General features: G+C 42.3%; 1 protein-coding gene across 2 annotated transcripts in view; it reads right to left on the bottom strand.

Annotated features, from left to right (window-relative positions):
* The window catches only part of ncam2a (neural cell adhesion molecule 2a), a 187,068-nt gene that overhangs the window by 27,228 nt on the left and 138,507 nt on the right, over positions 1 to 21,333 (bottom strand). For both annotated transcript variants that reach the window (XM_086117660.1, XM_086117651.1), the window contains exons 6-8: positions 5,688 to 5,805; positions 3,708 to 3,877; positions 1,069 to 1,214 (exon numbers count right to left, since the gene is read on the bottom strand). In XM_086117660.1, the coding sequence (XP_085973786.1) occupies positions 1,069 to 1,214; positions 3,708 to 3,877; positions 5,688 to 5,805 (434 nt within the window). The remainder of the gene's footprint in view (positions 1 to 1,068; positions 1,215 to 3,707; positions 3,878 to 5,687; positions 5,806 to 21,333) is intronic.

Raw genomic sequence — 21,333 nt, 5'->3', positions numbered from 1 at the left:
TTGTAGACCAGTCCAGTTTGTTGTTCAGAAGAACACCTAGGTACTTGTAGGAGGTCACCCTCTCTATGTCCATACCCTGGATGTTTATCGGTGCTGGTGAGGACTGTTTCCTGCAGAAATCCACAACCAACTACTTAGTTTTCCTAGGGTTGATCTGGAGGATTTAAGGGACGATCATTCACCAGATAGGTTAGAGAGATATTCTGCAGCTAAATCCACAAAGCTTGAATTGTGGCAACTGGAGTGCTCTTGATAAAACAAAAACAAAAAACAAAAATCAAGAAGCTTCACCATTAACCCAAAAGGCTTCTCCAGTTCTACATTTTTTTTAGGTGTGGAGTCTCCCTAATTGTGTCTCAGTGGGTGTGCCCCCTGCAGCGGCTCACAGCAGTGTAGTTGTTGTTGGCAGTGAAAAGGCTGTCTTGCATACGAGTCGTCGTTCACTTGCCTTGTGGTAAAACAGCTCATTAGGGCCACCGTGAAATGAGGTGGGGAGAGATGTCAGGACATTGCTATAAATAGACGACAGGTGATACCTCAAACCTCTTCTGCTTTAAGTTGGCTTCTCTAGTTTGTCAGCTTTTTCCACACCTCTTTCAAACCAGCTGCCCTTCTTATCACTACAGTATTAGCACATCGTTTTCACGAAAGGAATGTCTCGTCTTCTTGACGTGCAAATGACCCGCTGACTCTGGATGTTGTCCTATGCCCCTGCGCAACTGCAACTTAGTCTCTCCAATGTCCGGTGTATAGATCCTGCACTGCACATATCACGTTGCTGAGTTCTCTTATCGGGTTTATTTGCTAAAAACAATCAAGTTTATCAGTTAGAACATTAAATATCTGGTCTTTGTGGCGTATTCAATTAAATTTAGGTTGAAGATGATTTGCAAATCATTGTATTCTGTTTTTATTTATGTTTAACACAATGTCCCAACTTCATTGGAATTGGGTTTGTTTATACTAAACAGCGGACCTTAGCATTGCTACAGCAACACATTTGCATGTTCACACTGGATGACATTGTGTGCAAATACAACGGCAGATGGGTCTTTTGGCAGGCTCTACCTTGTCTCCGTCCACAAAGGTCCGCCCATCGCTGGCTCGTCTCCAGGAGATGTCCGGCAGTGGCTCGCCCTCAGCGATGCAGGAGATCATGGCGGCGCTGCCCTCCACTGCCGTCACATTCTTCAGCTGTGTGATGTGCGGCTGGACTGGAGGAAGAAAGATAGAGAAGAAGAAGATGAGAGCGCCAGTGAGAAAGCGGATACGAAGCCTGCGCCGGCAAGTTGAAACACACACAGCTGATGTATGACTGAGGTGCTGATGTTTTATGAATCACAGACTTCTGCTTCTGTCAAGTCGAGGGAGAAACCCTCTGGCCCACTCTCAGCAGATTTACTGATAAAACATTTCTATCTTTCTCAAACATTCAGCCTGCCCCTGCTGCGATGCACGTTCCACCTTTCCTGGCTTTGAACATGCTAAAAATTCAGTTTGGAAGGATGGTTCTCCAGCACCAGGTGTTTCCATTCCGACACAATCCCAAGTGGTGCAAAGGGTGCCGGGGGGGATCACGAGCTCCAGATAAGGAGCTCAAAGCAAGCTTGAAAGCATTGCATGTGGAGGGCAGATACAAGTGCATCGTGTATATATAATGGATAACATTTATTCACCATCTTTCCAACAAAGTCATTACATTAGTTCTCAAAAAAGCAGGCTTGACTAGGAGCAGCAAGGCCACACTGTGGCTTTGCTGTGCAGGGTGGAAGCTTTTAACGTTGTCGGGAGAGCACTTAAGGGAGTGTGGAACCTTGTCAAAACAAGGCATCCCAAACACAGACGAAGGAACATCAGGGCCCACAGCGTGAAGGACTGAATGTATCTTGACCCAAGTACTGTCATGGAACATCCGCAATGACGCCTCCAGGAGTATTTAAAGCCTCCCGCCTCTGCGGGGGCGGCTCAGCGAGGATCAGAGTAGGAACCATGTTGGACAGATTAGACCTTCTTCCGCATCTTGCGGGCTCCACGGTCGTGTCGCCATCTTCCTGGCATCCGGGAAATAGTTCAACTGAAAATATGCTGTCTTGTGGTTATTACTGTTAGCTTCATACAGCGAGCAAAGGTTGATCCAGAACTTGACATCCATTTATCCAGAAATCCATATTTTTAGGTCAGGGGTCACAGATGTTGGACTGGAGGGCCTCACTTGCAGTCTGTGATTCATCACAAAGGTGTTGAGGATAAGGAGGTGAAGGTCAGGGCTCTCTGTCTTTCTTGCTTGCTGTTTTGACCTTTGTAAGTCATGTTGCAACAGGGAAGGACCCAAAATGTTTTTACGGTGGTGTCCGAAATTAAACGGCAACAATCATGGCTTACCAGTGATCAAGATGTGCTCGCCGATGTGAGAGTAGTTATGAATGATAAATACAAAAAAATATGATGTGAGGTGTGTTTCATTTATCAGGCATAAAAACAACACTTGTCATTAAAAATCCAAAACAGTGAAGTGGTTATTTGTTGTGATAAAATGAAAACCTGAAGCTCAATCAGTTTCTTCTCTTTTAAGTCTGAAAAAAAGTTAAAAATAACACCCCAGCGTTGGTTAAAAACTGCATTTGACATTATAATTGGTTATCATCATAATTATACAGGGATTATCAATGCCAGCAGCAATGATATTTATTTAATTTGTATTTGCATAAAAAGTCATTACTCTCAAATCGGATCCTGAAAATAACTTTTTTTAAAGCATATATTTTGACTCTTGTCGAATCTGAACATTCCTCAGCTTCTCCGGACAACCACGAAGAGAATTTGCAATGTTTGGATCTTTGCTGACATCCAAATGCTTTATTTAGATTGGATGGGACTTCTGAAATTTCCAAAGCAAACATCACCAGAGCACATTCACCCCGTCGGGCTGAACGACAAAACAGCCTAATATTCATTCATTCTTCTTACGAAACGCTTCATCCTCACTAGGGTCGCGGGGGGTGCTGGAGCCTATCCCAGCCGTCTTCGGGCAGTAGGCGGGGGACACCCTGAATCAGTTGCCAGCCAATCGCAGGGCACACAGAGACAAACAACCATGCACGCCCACACTCACACCTAGGGACAATTTAGAGTGTTCAATCCGCTCGCCATGCATGTTTTTGGAATGTCGGAGGAAACCGGAACACCCGGAGAAAACCCACGCAGGCCCGGGGAGAACATGCAAACGCCACAGCTGGAATTGAACCCGGTACCTCTGCACTGTGAAGTCGACATGCTAACCACTGGACTACCGGGCCGCCCCTGGCCTAATATACTATGATATAATGCTACTTCTGCAACGGCCACTCTTACTCAACTTATCCGTGGCTGTCCGTTTCATGCTATCACTTTGCTTTCGCTCAAGGAGACCAATGCTCATCTCTGCTTTGTATCTGGATGCTTAACAATCTGATTGTGCAGAATCAGACTGAACTGAGCAAACAACAAAGAACATATACAGCACTGTGTATTAAAATCGTTGTTAAGAGAATTTCAGTCATTGAAATTGAAGCTCAGATGAACATATCACTTCGATGTGACAGAGAAAATGGGAGCATCCTTCAAATGAATCTGTATTTGACATTATATCCAACCTTCAGAGCTAATGTCATTTTTCAGGGAGTTATAAAAGGTCAATAGGCGACTGACTCCTGGCCTCGGTGACTCACCAAACACTTTGAGGAAGAGCTCCCTCTCCTGGGAGCCCGCCTTGTTGGTGGACTTGCAGTAGTAGAAGCCTCCGTCATCCTGACGGATGTTGCGGATGGTGAGCATGGTACGCCCCCCTTCCAGTTGACTCAGAATGTACTGATCCGAAGGCTCCAGCTGCTGGCCTTTCCTGTGCAAAAAAAAAAAAATTAGCATTAGCAACAGTGAGTGGATGAAATTTAACAGTCAGACAAAGCTATTTGTACTTTGAAATGGTCTTCCGAAAATTCATTTATTAGTGAATGGTTGAATGTGCCGCCCTCCTCCCCCCTTCAAAAATCTTCACATGTGCTTCTCAAACTCTGTCACCCAGAGAGATCTTCTTCCTCTGCTCAGGCAGTGTGTCAGTGTTGTCAAGGCTGACGTGTATTGGCTACACTTGGCTGCAGGCTGCAGCCCTTGCCTGTGGTGTGGAATATAGCGTTGATAATCTTCATCACACACGCGTCATGGTGTGAGGCAAGTTCGATTTCCTAAACCCGCTTGTCTTTTTACTCCTGGGGAAGAAAAAAAAAGTTTGTCTCCCAATTTTGCAAGGAAGACTTTTTGATATGGCTTTCATTGTGCATCTTTGCCAAATGTTAACTGCCACTGTTTGCATGTGTGTGTTTATATAACAAACATATCGGTCCCAAATGACAATCTGTAGCCTTTACAACAAAGCATACACAACTTTCTGTATACGGGTTGCAGCTCTTACTGAAAAATAATAGAATGGGTATGAAAACACATTTTTATTCTTGCCTGTTTATTTGATGGCATTGATAAAACAGACATTCAATCTGAAGCTGGCCCGTTTTCTTTTCAGACCTCAGCCATTGTGCCATTGAATTGAAAAGTGATAAGAGACCAAATATAGAATATGCTGATGGACTTCTGTGCGAGGTCACGCCTTGCATGCCAAAGAGAAAGGTAGATATTGGGAACTCGGGAAATGTGTCGTGAAACATACGCAAACATAAACAATGCGACATTGTGGCACTGGCTCCTGTAGAAAGAGTGAGCAAAAATAATTGAAAGTCAGCAGAGGAAGCAGCCAAGCCAAGTAATAATAACGTTGGCGAGCCAAAGAGGAAATGAAGAGGGGAACTCGTCTTCAACACGGGCTACGTGGGACACGTGGCTCGGTGGATGTCATTATGCTGACTGACAGGCAGTGCATTACCCAAGAAGCATGGGTGCGAGGCCAAATGTCCTACTGACAAGAAATGCAACTGGGAGGCTAAAGCGGGTGGTTACTTAGAGGTAAAATTATTAATTATTTTTAATTATATCTATACACACACACACACACACACACACACACATATTGCTTAAAAAAAGGGGGGGACAATTGGAGTTACATTGTGTTATTTAAGGTTAAAGTTGATAATGCTGTAGATTCTTCATACAATGCAACAAATGTATTATTGGCTTTCAAGCAAAGCATGGCATCAGCAAGCAGCAGCATCGACATTTGGCACCACCAAAGTGTAAAAATGATCAATCTTAAGAGGGCTAAAATGAATCCAACACTATTACGGCCCATTGGCATCAAATAATTGGGAGCGCCACAGGAAACAAGCAGCGATTCATTGTTAACAATAGACTATCAGGTGGAAATAGCAGATTTTCAATAAGCTAATTTTCTTATGACTCGGTGCAAAGCTGACTGCATGGTGTCAAAGGCTCTTCAGGCGCTCATTTTCATTGCCCCTCCAGCCAAAGCAGCGCGTGCTTTTACTGTGCGGATGGGGAAGGTTCTGTGCGAGGGCGGAATACAAATTCCTCTGAGCCACAAAAGCTTATCGACTTGATCTATAAGCAGCAAAGCACAGTGCCTTGTTTTACCTTGAGGAAGTATTGACATGTTCATGAACACAAATACTACGGCACCGTTATTTTGCTGTTGGCAAATCTTGAGCCATGAATGGCATGTTTCTGTTTTGGATGGACGATACCTGTGCCATGTTACTACAGGGTCGGGCGATCCAGACGTGATGCACATAAAGGTGACTGACTCCTGGTAGTCGGCGGTGGCGTTGAATGACTGTTGGGAAACGGACAGAACTGGAGGGACTGTGGACACAGAAAAAAAAAGAACGGTGCCATAAAATGTCACACAAGAGTACCGAAATTGAGCACTGCCACACAAGTGCCAAATGTGCAGTTCGCAATTGGATGAAATGTGGTTCAATACTGCAACTACTGGACTTTCATTAACACATGAATATTTTCTTCAAAATAAATTCACTTTCAATGAGATATAATTTTCATTTTTACAGTAAAAACACATTAAATAAAACAACTGATGGATCATCAACATCCCCGGCAGAGATAATCAGAAAAATACTGAACAAATGGTAAGCCGTGAGTAAAACATTGAACAAGAAGACACGCAGTTTGCATTATTACATCAAAAATCCCAAATCTAATTTGTTTGAACTTTGTAGAGAAGTTTTTTTGTTTTTTGTTGGCTTTTCTTTAGGTGGCGGCGCGGACACCCGCAGTGACTCCTCTTGTTTTATGTTGAGAGGGAAGAAATTTCATCTGTGCTGTATGTTACACATACAGTGCATTTGACAATAAAGCTTATCCAATCCAATCCAAGTTGTGTACCCAAGAACAACATATTACACTGTGGGAAGGCTCTGGAAAAAGGTGCAGATGCAGGAATTGATTTTCACTTTTTGAGCCATCATGGCATTAATGGAGGTATTCTCACCAGAATCGTAACTGCACAACCTGTCAGTTCATCATCGTCCATAAAGTAGGATATAGCATATGCTAACAAACAAAGCAATTGACAATCACAACATTCCATTGTTTTTTAAATTTTATGGAGATCTATCTGCACCAAAAGGTACTTTAGCAATATAGAGACATTACGTGTATTGTATTACGAAAGCAAAAAATGATAATCGAGATACGTGATAGCCAAAACCAGGTATTTAATATGATCATATGCCGCTGTAATGATATGCATGATTTAAACATTAACATTGCACTTAAATATATAAAAAAATTAAATAATGGTTCAATTAAAACCTTATGTACAACAAATGTACCGAAATAAATGTTCATAAAAAACACAAAAAGTTGAAATGCAAATTGCACTTAAAAGTTAAATCCAATTGAATTATACTGAATACATGTACTGTACTTTTGTACCATGTCTTATGTGTTATGTTGTATTATTTTGTCATTTTGTGTTAACTGTTCTTTTGATGGCGGCGCGGGCACCCGCAGTGGCTCCTCTTGTTGTCTTGTTGTCTGGTTGCGAAGGAAGACATTTCATCTGTGCTGAATGTTACACATAGAGCACATTTGACAATAAACTTGCACTTGATACCAGAATCACACTTTGAGAATCCTCGGCATAGACCAGGGGTCGGCAACCCAAAATGTTGAAAGAGCCATATAGGACAAAAAAACCCAAAAAACAAATATGTCTGGAGCAGCAAAAAAATAAAAGCCTTCTATAAAACTTACAATGAAGGAAACACATGCTGTATGTACAGTATGTAGGAGACTGGACTGTCCCAGAATTGTTTATGTTATTCATTCCTTTGTTGTGTGTTCACAAACGCCCCCATAGAATTTATTTTGTGATTTCCTCGCTTGATTTTTTTGTTTTGGTGCATTGTTTTCACTTTTCTTAGTGTCAGTGAAGTGATCATTAATTTCCGTTTTTCGGAGGCTGTCCTTGAACGCCTCTCAAGTTGAGAGACGGTCGCGGACGTGTCTGTGTTTGTCGAGACTGTTAAAAGCATAAATAAAGTGTACGTTTTAAAAAACCAACATCACAGCTCTCCTTTGTCGGAGCTGCAACATGTATCTATATCTATTTGAGCTATATTAGCCTACTATCAAAATCTTTTTCCATTTTCAAACACTTTTGTCGCTAAAGAGCCGCATGTTGCCGACCCCCGGCATAGACAATGTTACAGCTCTGTTAATTTCCTGTTAGCGGAGGTCGAAGAGAGCTCACCCATCAAGCATCAAAAGCTTTCCTGGGATAAAACTGGTCCAAGCATTAAATCAAACACTGAGTCACTTTCAATAGTAGCGATTTTGCGGTTCAGAGAAGCAAACACCTGCCTGATGTGATAAACATCGATTTCTAAGCCAATGGATTTTTACTCCCGAGTGCTTCTGACTATTCCTTTGCAACACACGCCCATGCGAAAGCAACCTTGTTAACCGGGCACACCACTTCAAAAGAGCAGATCAACAACGCCTTCTTGTGTTCATTATAGCCACAAAACCGCTATGGGTGCCATTCTGAAGTCCACACACACACACACACATATATACACACATGTGTTTATTGTTGGCAAGAAAAACTGGGAAGCAGCAAAAAAAAAACATTTGAGCAAATTTTTTTAGAGACCACCAGTCCACCGACAAGAAGTGAAAGTGAAAGAAAATCTTGTGTTTAAACTAACCACGAGGCTTGTTGTGGTGGCAGCAAAAGCACATGATGTCGTTTGGTGTGCTGAAGGCTTTTAAGGCAACCAGGAGAGCACTCAAGGGATTGTGGGACCTTGTCACAACAAGTCATTGCGCACACAGAAGCAGTGACAGCAGGTCCCACAGCGTGCAGAATAACTTAAATGGAACACCGAATGTAACATAGACAACATGTAGACAGCAGACATTACACCCAAAAAAGGGAGGATAATTAAAATAGGGAGTGGATCTACCTTTGCAACTAATAACAGCTCCCACTCTTTCCACGGTGCTTGCGTCTATGGGAGATTTTGGCCCACTCAGCCAGAAAAACATTTTTGCGGTTAAAGGTCACTGGATGAGACCCTTACCCAGGAGCAGGCCAGTGAAGTTGCTGTTGACCTTTTGGTCAAACTCGACTTGCTCATTCAGTGCATATCATTGTTACTAAAACATAAGTGAAGATTATATGATGAGCACAACCATTTGTTTTTCTTGCCCGTTGAAACGAGTAAAATTGCGAGGACGAGATGTGAGTGGGCAGCCTAACAATTATTGTGTCCGGGAAGGATAGAAGAGACATCAGGAAGATGACATACTTTGCTTAGAACAAAATGACATCTTGCCTGATTACTGGATGCAAGTTTGACAATTTGCATATAGACATGTACAGTGTGTGTGTATATCTATCTATCTATCTATCTATCTATTAGAGCTGTTAAATGATTAAAATATTTAATCTAATTAAAAATGCAACTGTCATAATTAACTCAAATTCACTAAAAATTAATCGTGATTACTCACGCATTTTTTTATTGTTTCTGAATTTCCTTTGATATTTTTTGGTCCTATTTTTCCCCATTTTAATGCTCTCATCAACATGGAATCATGAATCAGTTTTCTCTGTGCAAAATGCAAATATTTACTGAAATTTTACATGAACATTTTTCACTTGGAGCAGTTATTCACAAGTAATCTCTCACACAATATTACTGTCCATCAACGACAGTGAAAAAAATATTTTGTCAAACAACAGCTGCTTTAACAGCTCTTTTTATGGAATCAAAACAGAGCAATATAACATTATAAAGTGCACATCTAAGGTAAACTAGTACTCAGCCTATAGTGGATTTAAGCCATGGTTGCATACTTTGTTTTTCTCAAGTTTGCTTTGAACACAGCAGTCAGGCTATGTTGATTCTCCACTATGTACAATTTCTGTACATAGCTTGCAATGCAGGCTCTCCCTGGCAATCCGTAGTGGAGTCGGTAGATGCAATGCGAATGATTTCAGCTTGAGTCTGTGGACAATGTTGACAGGCTTGCATGCAGTAGCCATACATTTAGCTATGGCTTCAGCAAATGTGTTCTTCGTCGTGTTATCCATTTTCTTTGCTTTGAAATGATCCATAGCTGTCTGTCTTAGACGAGGGGGCGGAGTACTCACATCAGCTGTGTGCTTGGCCATTAAGTGGTATTTCAGACTCGACGTGCTATAATAATAGCTCAGTTATGACTGCAAAACATACAGGTAACTTTGGTCTTGTCATTGGAACCATCTGGCAACTTTTTAAAAGTAAACTTTCCATTCATAAACATAAACTCTTTAAGTATGCGTTTTTGGTGTCTCATGCTGCCATGGCTGGCAAAACAGACATGGGCGTGGACCTGTGCAGCGCGCTTGTTATTTTGTTTCCGGTTTATTTATAGAGCAACGTAACATCCGCTGTAGCGTGTTGCCACATTAATCTCGCGATAAAAAATTTAATCACGTTAAAATTGATTTAAATTAATGCCGATAATAACGCGCTAAACTGACAGCACTAATATATATATATATATATATATATATATATATATATATATATATATATGGGCGGCCCGGTAGTCCAGTGGTTAGCACGTCGGCTTCACAGTACAGAGGTACCGGGTTCGATTCCAGCTCCGGCCTCCCTGTGTGGAGTTTGCATGTTCTCCCCGGGCCTGCGTGGGTTTTCTCCGGGTGCTCCGGTTTCCTCCCACATTCCAAAAACATGCATGTCAGGCTGATTGGACGCTCTAAATTGTCCCTAGGTGTGAGTGTGGGCGTGGATGGTTGTTCGTCTCTGTGTGCCCTGCGATTGGCTGGCAACTGATTCAGGGTGTCCCCCGCCTACTGCCCGGAGATGGCTGGGATAGGCTCCAGCACCCCCCGCGACCCTAGTGAGGATCAAGCGGTTCGGAAAATGGATGGATGGATATATATATATATATATACACACACACACACACACACACACACACACACACACACACACACACACACACACACATAAAAAGAGAGAGAGAGAGAGAGAGAGAGAGATAGGTAAGACCATCAATGATCTATGAATTAGACGATTAATGAGCTTCCAAGCCTGGATTGAACAGTCGCTGATGGGAGGAACTTGCCTCAACCAATCCCTTGATGAACGTCACATCTGAGACATGTTTTAGCCTATTCCTCTACTTAATGCAGTGGATGAAAGGCTCATTGCAGCTTTCCTGTGCGATTCCTTCCCGGGGTGTTGTGCAGCCTTGCCCTCGGGTTGATTGACCCTCCCCGTCAAGACAACCCACTCCCACGCCCCCCTATCATCAATGATCCACTGGAGACTAGCAGCGCCAATGGCTCACCCATTGCAACCATGTTTGCTGTATTTCTATGTTCAGGAAAAAATAAAAACCAGGACTTTTATCAACAGAGGGATGAATATTTATAACTCCAAATGGAAGGAGAAAAGTACACTGTAAGCGACTTCTGCCCTGATTTTAGTCTTATTGCGCATGACTGGGTCCGGCAATGTCTGTTAACACGGTGCTGAAGTAGTCAAAACTGACACTTCCAACGGCACAGCATCAACAAAACAGCATGGCTGAGTGTTGCTATAAGCCAAATGGAAGTGTGCTTGCGGTTCAGGCGGCGTTCACTCCACAATTTTACCACACAGATCAAGCAGTACAAGGAGAAACATCCAAGTAGAAAAACAGGTACCACTTGTTTTTGGATTTCTACTTGACTTCCCGGCGAAAGATTATTTATTTAAAAAAAAAATGTAGGGAGGCTAGCCAATAGCTGTGGATCTGTGGTCCTCATTCCTCTCCCTAACTCTTCCTGGGGTCTACAGACAAGACTATTCCTTTTTTTCCCACCCAACCTTTTATCTCTTTGTTTATTTGATGTCCCCCAGCAGCAGCGTTCACAGCTGATTGATAAAACTGCTTAATGTACCTGAGCCTCTCGGCCATCGACTCTATCTCGAGCTGCTTGTGTACAGTCATGGCCAGGTTGCACTTCCCCATAGAGCCATACTCGACTGTTTATTTTCATGGGGCTATTTTTGCACACATAACAAGGGAGCGAAAGACTGTTTTTTTTTACAAATTCACTGGATCCTGTTCATTTCTGAAAAATACACATAATGTACCGTATATGTGAAATTATGGGTTTTCATTTTGCCTTGACTTTAGGAGAAAACCCCAATCAACTTTAGCAAAGGCCAAGGTTGCCCATTTACATGACCTTGATTATCGGGGTGTTCACACGGCACACATTTGCTCCGGCGCTACACCAATGTATTTTGTTGCGATATATTTTACACCGGAGCAAATTTTGTGGAGCGGTCACACGTACAAAGCCGCTGAGCGTGTCAGCACCGGCGCAGCCTCGGTGCTGCTCCACTTGCGGTCACACGGCAATTTCTGCAGTGGAGCAAAACGGCAGAAAATAAATGAGCTGTCGTGTTGGTTCTTTTTAAAACTTATACACAACTCAAGCAACTACTGTACAGGCACGTCCTTCTCCTTCTCGGTCGCCGTGCCTTCAGCTCGAGAGTGACCGCCCCCGAAAACGTAAATCAATGATGACTTCAATGACACTCAGAAAAGCAAACATGTAATGCGGCAAACAGAAAATCAAGAGAGGAAATCAATAATAATAAATAAATAAATAAATACATTCTATGGGGGGCGGGGGGTTGTGAACACACAACAAAGGAACAAACTACACAAACAACTCTGAGACAGTCCAGTTTCCTACAAAAGGAAAGATGACGTTTGGGGACTATACCCCCCCCCCCCCCCCCCATTCTAGTTGAGATGGTATAACCCAGGGGTGTCAAACTCCGGTCCTGGAGGGCCGCTGTCCTGCATGTTTTCCAAGTCTCCCTGTTGCAACACACCTGATTCAAATGATCAGATCATCAGCAAGCTCTGCGGAAGCCTGACATTGAACCTGTTCATTTGAATCAGGTGTGTTGCAACAGGGAGACTTGGAAGACATGCAGGACAGCGGCCTTCCAGGACCTGAGTTTGACATACCTGGTATAACCCAAGAGGTGCTTGCTACTGTTACCAGCCAAGTTTTGTGTCGTTATGAAACAAACACATGACGGAAGCAATGCATTCTCGCCATACGTAATCAACTCTTCTCGAGCATTTGCTCCAGAGCAAATTGGAGAGCTCACACGTGCAAATTTACATCGGTGCTGCTCCACAAACGAGCATTTGCTCTGGAGCAAATTTTTAAACCACCTCCTTGAGGTGGATCAAATTTGCTCCGGTGTAAGCTGTTTTCCGGGGCTACCCCGGAGCAAATTTGCACGTGTGACCGCTCCACTGGTGCAGCGCCAGCGTAGCACCGGAGCAAATGTTGCCGTGTGAACACCCCTTATAAAGGGGCCTGCTAGTCCAGTGGTTAGCACATCGACTTCACAGTACATAGGTACCGGGTTCAATTCCAGCTCCGACCTCCCTGTGTGGCGTTTGCATATTCTTCAGGCTTACTGTTGGATTTATTATTTTTGGTAATCATACATTCGCATATTATTCGATATATGCTGTCCTCTGCTGTTACTTTTGGATGGCAGTGATTCTGATGTGGAAAACAACTCGGGTTATGGTGACTTGTTTTCATTTAGATATCGGGATGTTGTGGTCAATGTTTACCATCTTTTCCTGGGTTATTTTTCAGTTGGATTTTTGATCTGGTGGTAACCTCTTTCTCTTCAACCCCTGGGTCTACCTATGTTGCATGTGCATGCCTCCAGTGAATATAGTCCGTCGGGAAGGTTCTGTGTGATGATATGAGCAAATGTAGGATGAACAGTGGGGACTGTTGGATTTATTATTTTTGGTAATCATACATTCGCATATTATTCGATTGATTCTCGCAAAGACAATTTATGCTCGCAAAGAAGAATGCTTCTGCCTGTCATGATAATTTGATTTTGCTTGCAAAGAAGAACGCTTATGCTTGCAATCATTAGTTGACTTTGCCTGCAATGAAGAACGCTTATGCTTTCAATAAAGATATATCCTTTATTATTTACTCACATCTATAATCATTATATATTCTTCATTATGTACTCACTTTTATAATCAAGAATGCTTGGTGCACTGTGTGAAAGGTTAGGGACGCAACCACCTTTCCGAGGACGTGGTTGGGAAGAGAGAACTGTTGAGACTAAACAGTGAGCAAGGGTGAACAGTGAATGGAGACATAAACACCAGCTGCAACGTGATGTTTTTGTGACAATTGCACACATGTACGTAATTTGCACTCACATAAACACACATAGTCAAACAAGTTCAGTGTGTGTTCAACAGCCCCCACCCTTTAGGTTGGACACACCTATGTAGTAGCTTTCCCAATAAATGAGGAGGTGAAGGGGGAGATCGTTAGGGTTACGTGCGGAGAATTGAAACCGAACGCTTCTCCTCGTTCCCTCCTGGTACCAGAATCGAGTCTCCTGTCTCCTCCTTTTGTTTATTCCTGAGTGTCAAATTGGATAAACCTGACATTCTTGGGGGCTCGTCCGGGATATGAATATACCTGACGCCTCCAGACGCTGAGTCGACGGCCAGGAAGACCGTGGCCACGGCAAAAACACCCTTTCCGGGACTGGGTTTCAGCTCCTCGTTCTGGGGGCTGAGGGTTGAAGCGAATCCAGAGGAGAGAGGACTACTCTTGGTGGTAAGTAGGGCGGCGGTGTCCTGTACGTACTTAAACTCCGCTTAAACACTCTAGGTGAGTGTTTGCGCGCCGGGTTTGTAAAGACGGAGGTCGGTGTGGTCTTTAAACCTGTTTTTAATTGAAACCCTCTCTGAGAGGGGTTTGTTGAGAAGGGACTCTTTCAACGTTGATTGAGTGTTTGCGCGCCGGCAAAAAAAAGACGTGGTCTTTTTAAGCCGCAAAGCCCTGAGCCATACTAGTCCCTATCAGGCATATAGACCGGCAAGTCTCATAAACTGGTGAGGGCGACGGTGTCCTGCACGTGCTTAAACTCCGTGTGTAAATAATGTGTATTAAACTCCGGGTGTAAATAATGTGTATATAGTGCGTTACCTCGGGTGAAGGTAGTCGGATAAAAGCTAATTAAATGCGCATAAATGAATGACTGTGTAACTGTGTGAGTGGAGGTTCGCTACCTCATCTGAACAGGACATTTGTTGTGGCAACTGTCTGAGGAAGCAGATGCAAGAATTTCCCGCCACCTTGGTGGTAGAAGGTTGGAAATTACCTCAGTCGGAGAAATTGCCACCCTGTTCAAGGGAAAAGTCAGCCTAGTTACCCTAGGTAAACCGCTGGCTCTCAAATTTGCGAAATGGGGGATACCAAATGGATAAAATGGATCCTAAAATGAAGTTAACATGTACGGACTGGAAATTCGTAGAGAGCCAATGTCCTTCTAAGATAAAACATCTAAATTTGTGGATAAAAAATGTATAATTTTGCTGACCGGCTGAACACACAAACATTACTGCACCTGCAGGATAATATTAGAACTATGTGCGAAAATGACAGAGAAAAAATGGATATGGATGTGTTCGAAGACATTGAGTTCTGGATGTTCTTGGCTGAAAAGAAGCAGAAAGTGAATGAGGAAAAGGGAATAGAGAAAGTTGAAAGAAGGGAACGCGTCAGTGAGATGGAATTTAACCATGACAAGAGCGATGGAAACGTTATGTTTCACAGGAGAGAGGATGATGAGTTGGGACCGGTAGGTTTACGGACAGGAGTAAAACAGAAAGTGGATAGAGAAAGTGAGCTTGGGATGACATCCACAAATCCTGTTACACCATCATTGAATTCATCCCTTCCAACTTCAACATCTCCTTTTCCACCATTATTTTTTAATGAGTAATAATTCTTATTTGTTGGTGTTGTGGGGCAGAAGGCCACATTTCCTGTGACTGTCCCAAGAGTAAATTTGTAAGTGCATGACGAGACCGGCGTGTCTGTAGAGTTGTGTCTGCGAATATGTGTTGGATTAGTCTTTGCGTGTGTGTGTGTAGATAAGCGTGACTCTTGGAGCGACTCATGGAGTCTTGTTTGTTTTATTTTCTGGCTTTTGCAGTGTAGAAGGTTTGTATGGCATCTATTATAATTACTTGTAATTGTAACTGTTTTTATTATAATTCCTAACGCCACTTGAGCTTCATTATTTCAACCGGCGCTACATGAAGTATGTGTAAATCAGGTAAAGAAAGAAATTGGTTGAGTATGGGTGTGGAGACACGGAGAGTTTTGGATACTTATAGTGGGTGAAAGGCAAGTGAAAATGTTGATGGTGAGACGTAAGTTGATGATGGAAGTTGAGTATGTTGAGGATAAAGAAAGGAACAGGCAGGTGAGGTTTGACACAGTGATGCTACGAATGAGGAGGTCACCGTGTGTTTAGGTTGAAAAGGGCCGGAAGGTCACGAGATGGTTAGAAAGTTGTTTGTAAGTCGTAGACACAATTTTTTGTTTGTGTTGAGTGGTCGTCAGTGGACGTATGTGGGACGTTGTTAAGTTTCTGGGAGGAGGTAGAATGTGTACGTATACAGTGAAGGCCTTGATTTGGATGATTTGTAACTGCTATCTGTCTGTGGGTTTCAATTATCTTATAACTGCTTCTGTTATGCTGCTAATTGCCTGAATGTTCCGATTATGTTCCAATGTTTTTTAGATTACGTTCATAAGATGCACATTTCTCTGAAACATGAGAAGAGCCATCACGGCTCTTGATGTGGGAGTAATGATGGTCTTGTGTCATGAAATTTTGTAAATTCAGTTACAACTTTGCTATCCTTGGATTGTGTTGTACCTTCCCTCATTATGAAATTTAATGGCTCGAGTTGAAGCTATCGTCGAACATACAGATTCTTGTTGGTTTGAGTCATAAAAAGACGTCAGATTTTAAGACATGTCTCATTTGTGCATACACGAGCTGGATTTCTAATTTCGTTCGTCACAAGAGCAAAATCTTCCAGCTTAATCAATGTTTATGTTCCAGGGTCACGTGTGGATATTTTTAAGTTGGCTTCGTTAACTTAGAATGACTGCACGTTTTAAGGTCAGCAGTGGCATTTTGGAAAATCACACACCCTAGGTGGTGTTTACCAAAGACAGTTGCGGCATAGATAAGCCACTTGGCAGCCTTGAGCAGTGTATGGTGCGAGCTCTGCATGCTGAAAGAGTGCTAGGAAAAAAAAAAAAGAAAAAAGGGATGAGCTGTTGCACACTAGCATGACGTTTTTTTGTTGCCTGCTTGGCATTTAGTTTGTATGGCTATGTTGTAATGTCGATCCCATTTAGCACTGGAAAAATGCACAGTGCTTAACCCTGCTACTTTATCGCTTCCTGATGGGTGTTTGTTTGTTTGTTTGTTTGTTGGGAATGTAAACAGGTAATAGTGATTTGAGAGGTTGTAGGTACAACAAATTCGTCTCATCTTATCTCCCGTTTTGTGTGTGTGTTGATTTGTTTAATATTAATATTGCAATAAAATGCATGGCGGGCTGATTGGAAACTCTAAATTGTCCCTAGGTGTGAGCATGGGCTTGGGTGGTTGTGCTTGTGTCTGTGTGCCCTGTAATTGGTTGGCGACCGGTTCAGGGTGTCCCCCTCCTACTGCCCGGAGATGGCTGGAATAAGCTCCACCCACCCCCGCGAACCTCGTGAGGGTAAGGCGGATCGGAGAATGGGTGATTGAATGAATTGCTTAATATAGTACTGGGTCGTTTTTTGTGTATATCTCGGTTTAACGGGCGAAGGGAGGAATCTAGATATAAACAAACGCGTTTTGCGGGCTATATTTGGGTAGGTTTGTGCGACTTTCGGTTTGTGCACGTACTGTTTGAGCATATACGGGAGCATGTTTATGCGTCGCTTTTCAAAATTGGTGCCCCGTTACATTACGACATCTCATCAGTTTATTGGCTTAAAACTGATTTGTATAGTTATTTTGCGGTTTGCTTTTGAACCTCTTTTTGGACACAGCAGGTGGGTCGCACATTTTCTGGTCAGCTTGGTGGCCAACGGCCATCTTGATGTCCAAGTCGTCAAGGTCCATACTGTCCAGCGACTCGAGATTTGACGTGTGATGCCCGCAGCAGGGGCTCATTTGGCTTTTCTTTCTAATGCTTGAAGATCTTTTTGACGTAGAAATGGAAAATTTCTTTTTACTTTCTTTGTTAAGGTCGCAAGTCTGAAAGTATATGGTTAAAATTCAATTAAAGAAATTGAATTGAAAGTGAATTGACTTATATGTTAATATTACGAGAACGGTGTTTTCTTCTTTGTTTGAAATATTGTTTGGGAGACCATATAAATTACTCATATTTTCTACAAAATTGTGAACTAGGAAATGAAGCTGGTTCGGTTGACAATATGTGAGAACGTTTAGAAAAAAAATGAATTGAGATTGCCGTAGGACGATTGTGCTTTTTCACAGCAGGTTCCAGCAGACCTGGCTCTGATTCGAAACATGAAAAAGAAACATTGTGCTTCTTTGAAGTGTTGCTGACCACACCGATTGATGGACATTGTAAAAAGGTCATCTCGATAGAAACATCCACTGGGGAAGGTGAGCGAAGTCCGGTGACGCGATGGGCACAGTATTTTAGTTACTGGGAACATCAAACGACCGGCGGAAGAAGTTTCAAGACACCTTTGCACTCATTTAGGGTGTGTTTCTGTCGACATGCTAGAATATCAGTGGTGGCATGTCATTTCCTGTTATATGATCACACTAACACATGGTCGACTGTTCTCCTTTTTTATATGGTGTTTGTGCTCTCCTTAGCACATGTGAAAGGGGATGTATTTTTTTAATAATAACCTACATTTTGCGAATAGATCTAGACCAGGGGTGTCAAACTCATCTTTGTCACAGGCCGCTTTGGGGTTACACCTTCCTTCGGTGGGCCGGTACGACGGTGAAATTTGATTAAATGGTTATAATTTATTAATTGTACAACTCAACTCAACTGTGTTTATAGAGCAACTTGAATCAACCATCGCTGTATACAAAGTGATGTACATGGAGTGAATATCAGAAATACAATGATGAAATTATTTACTAACAACAACATATGAATGAATTGCCAATTCTGAAGCCAGTCATATTTTGTTCAATTATTGTTTGGTTGAGTGTTTAACAGGTAACAAAATTATCACAAAATCTCGACATTATTCATATAGAATTTTGGCATTTCAGTACAGATTTTAGCAGGGTTTATGGAAGTTGATGCGCGTCAATTGCTTTCACGGGCCACATAAGTACGTGGGGTTTCGACTTTGACACCTGTGATCTAGATGATCTTGGGAAGAGAAATGAAAAAACACATTTCGGCACAAATTGTTGTATACATTTTTTTTTTGGCGGCAAAAGTATTTTATTTATAATTAATCTCGTCGATCTCATTATTAAAAAATAAATAAAAATTGATAAGTGAACACGCCAAGGGTGCTAAAAAAAAGCACAACTTGTTTTATTCGGGTTTGTTTTGGAGGTTGAAGTGATTTGTGTATTGTGCTCCCCTGTTGATGTTGCTCGGCTGAAATTGAGTTGATTACCGTTTATTGATTGTTTTTTAGTTCAAATGGTGCATTAATTTGGTCATAATGGTTCAGATATGGATTTTAAATACATTTCTCAGGTGATTTTATGCGTTTAGGATCTTTTCTTTGTTGGTAAAAGGAAAATAGAAAACAACCCGACAGTAATATAGTTATTCTCTGCTGAAAGTTGAACTATATTTCTTTCTTTTGTTATTTTATTTTTATTTTATGTTAATGCGGATACAATGTAATGCAGTAGTGTACTTCTACTGATTTTGAAGGCAAATGATGATTATCGCGGCCGAGAGTTTTTTTCTTTTTCTTTGCGAAAAATCCTGGAAGAGCGCTGCTTTATGGGTTGTCACTGGTGTTTGCGCATTGGTTTCACTGCTTTTACCAATGACTGTTTTTCGTCCACAGGAGAGGATAGTTGAGATTCCCCCTACGTTGGTGTAATTGGGGTTCCTCGTGGCGTACCAGATGACTATAAATTGGTTAACCAGGTTGCTGCACGATTGGGGTTCATTTTTATAAACGTGCTGACGGGATCTGCTACCTCCACTACAGTGTCCAGAAGCTTGCAAATTATACTGTGGAAGCCTTTTTGGCGATTGGAAGTAAAACAGCAATTGACAGTCATCTCTCTGATGGTGTTCCGGGTCTGCATAGCGGTCAATGTGCTCTTGGCTGAGGCCAATCGAGCGTGTGCGGTATGTGGTGAGCGGTGCTGTTCAACCACGCCCTGAGGGCCCCGCAACACTGAACCGGATCGCTCCCCTTGTCATCGGAGTTGTGGAGTAAGACCTTTGTCACGTAACATATTGGTGTGTTATGTCTTAATCTTTCAAATTCTTTTTTCTCAGCTATCTCGACATTGTGTGGATTTGCTGCGGTCCCTGTATCAAAAGCTCTGCTTATCCAATTTATCACTACGGTTGTGGCACCCACGACGTCTAAATTGAATGGAATGTACCCTCTGCTGTTACTTTTGGATGGCAGTGATTCTGATGTGGAAAACAACTCGGGTTATGGTGACTTGTTTTCATTTAGATATCGGGATGTTGTGGTCAATGTTTACCATCTTTTCCTGGGTTATTTTTCAGTTGGATTTTTGATCTGGTGGTAACCTCTTTCTCTTCAACCCCTGGGTCTACCTATGTTGCATGTGCATGCCTCCAGTGAATATAGTCCGTCGGGAAGGTTCTGTGTGATGATATGAGCAAATGTAGGATGAACAGGGGGGAATGTTGGATTTATTATTTTTGGTAATCATACATTCGCATATTATTCGATTGATTCTCGCAAAGACAATTTATGCTCGCAAAGAAGAATGCTTCTGCCTGTCATGATAATTTGATTTTGCTTGCAAAGAAGAACGCTTATGCTTGCAATCATTAGTTGACTTTGCCTGCAATGAAGAACGCTTATGCTTTCAATAAAGATATATCCTTTATTATTTACTCACATCTATAATCATTATATATTCTTCATTATGTACTCACTTTTATAATCAAGAATGCTTGGTGCACTGTGTGAAAGGTTAGGGACGCAACCACCTTTCCGAGGACGTGGTTGGGAAGAGAGAACTGTTAAGACTAAACAGTGAGCAAGGGTGAACAGTGAATGGAGACATCAACACCAGCTGCAACGTGATGGTTTTGCGACAATTGCACACATGTACGTAATTTGCACTCACATACACACACATAGGCAAACAAGTTCAGTGTGTGTTCAACAGCCCCCACCCTTTAGGTTGGACACACCTATGTAGTAGCTTTCCCAATAAATGAGGAGGTGAAGGGGGAGATCGTTAGGGTTACGTGCGGAGAACTGAAACCGAACGCTTCTCCTCGTTCCCTCCTGGTACCAGAATCGAGTCTCCTGTCTCCTCCTTTTGTTTATTCCTGAGTGTCAAATTGGATAAACCTGACACTTACTTTTTCAATGTCTCTCACCTACTACTTTCACTAGATATTGTCTAAAAATCAGTTTGACAACAATTTTCAGTCAGTTGAAGTGTCCAAGAGAGTTCATAGAATTTTCAGTGTTGGTTAATAAATGCATAGAAAATAAGACACCATGTGAGGACAGTTCAATGGTGTAGAAAAAGTGTGAAATTGGCAACATTTGGACATTCTGAGTTTCTGCCCCACCAACCATTTTCAACACATGCATACAATAAAGTGCCGGTGGAACGGAAGCAAAGTGACGTTTTTTTAAAACCTCGCCCAACACACAATCAATTTTGTCTCAGTCAAACACTGCGATTGTTGCAGCCATGTGTCGCAAACCAATGCGCAAGGCTTTCC

Source organism: Hippocampus guttulatus, chromosome 1 (genome assembly GCF_054856545.1).
Source record: "Hippocampus guttulatus isolate MCC_2025c chromosome 1, RoL_Hgut_1.0, whole genome shotgun sequence".
Classification (NCBI taxonomy): Eukaryota; Metazoa; Chordata; class Actinopteri; order Syngnathiformes; family Syngnathidae; genus Hippocampus; species Hippocampus guttulatus.
Note: the sequence above shows the minus strand (reverse complement) of the source record. Positions and strands in the feature narration are given on the sequence as shown.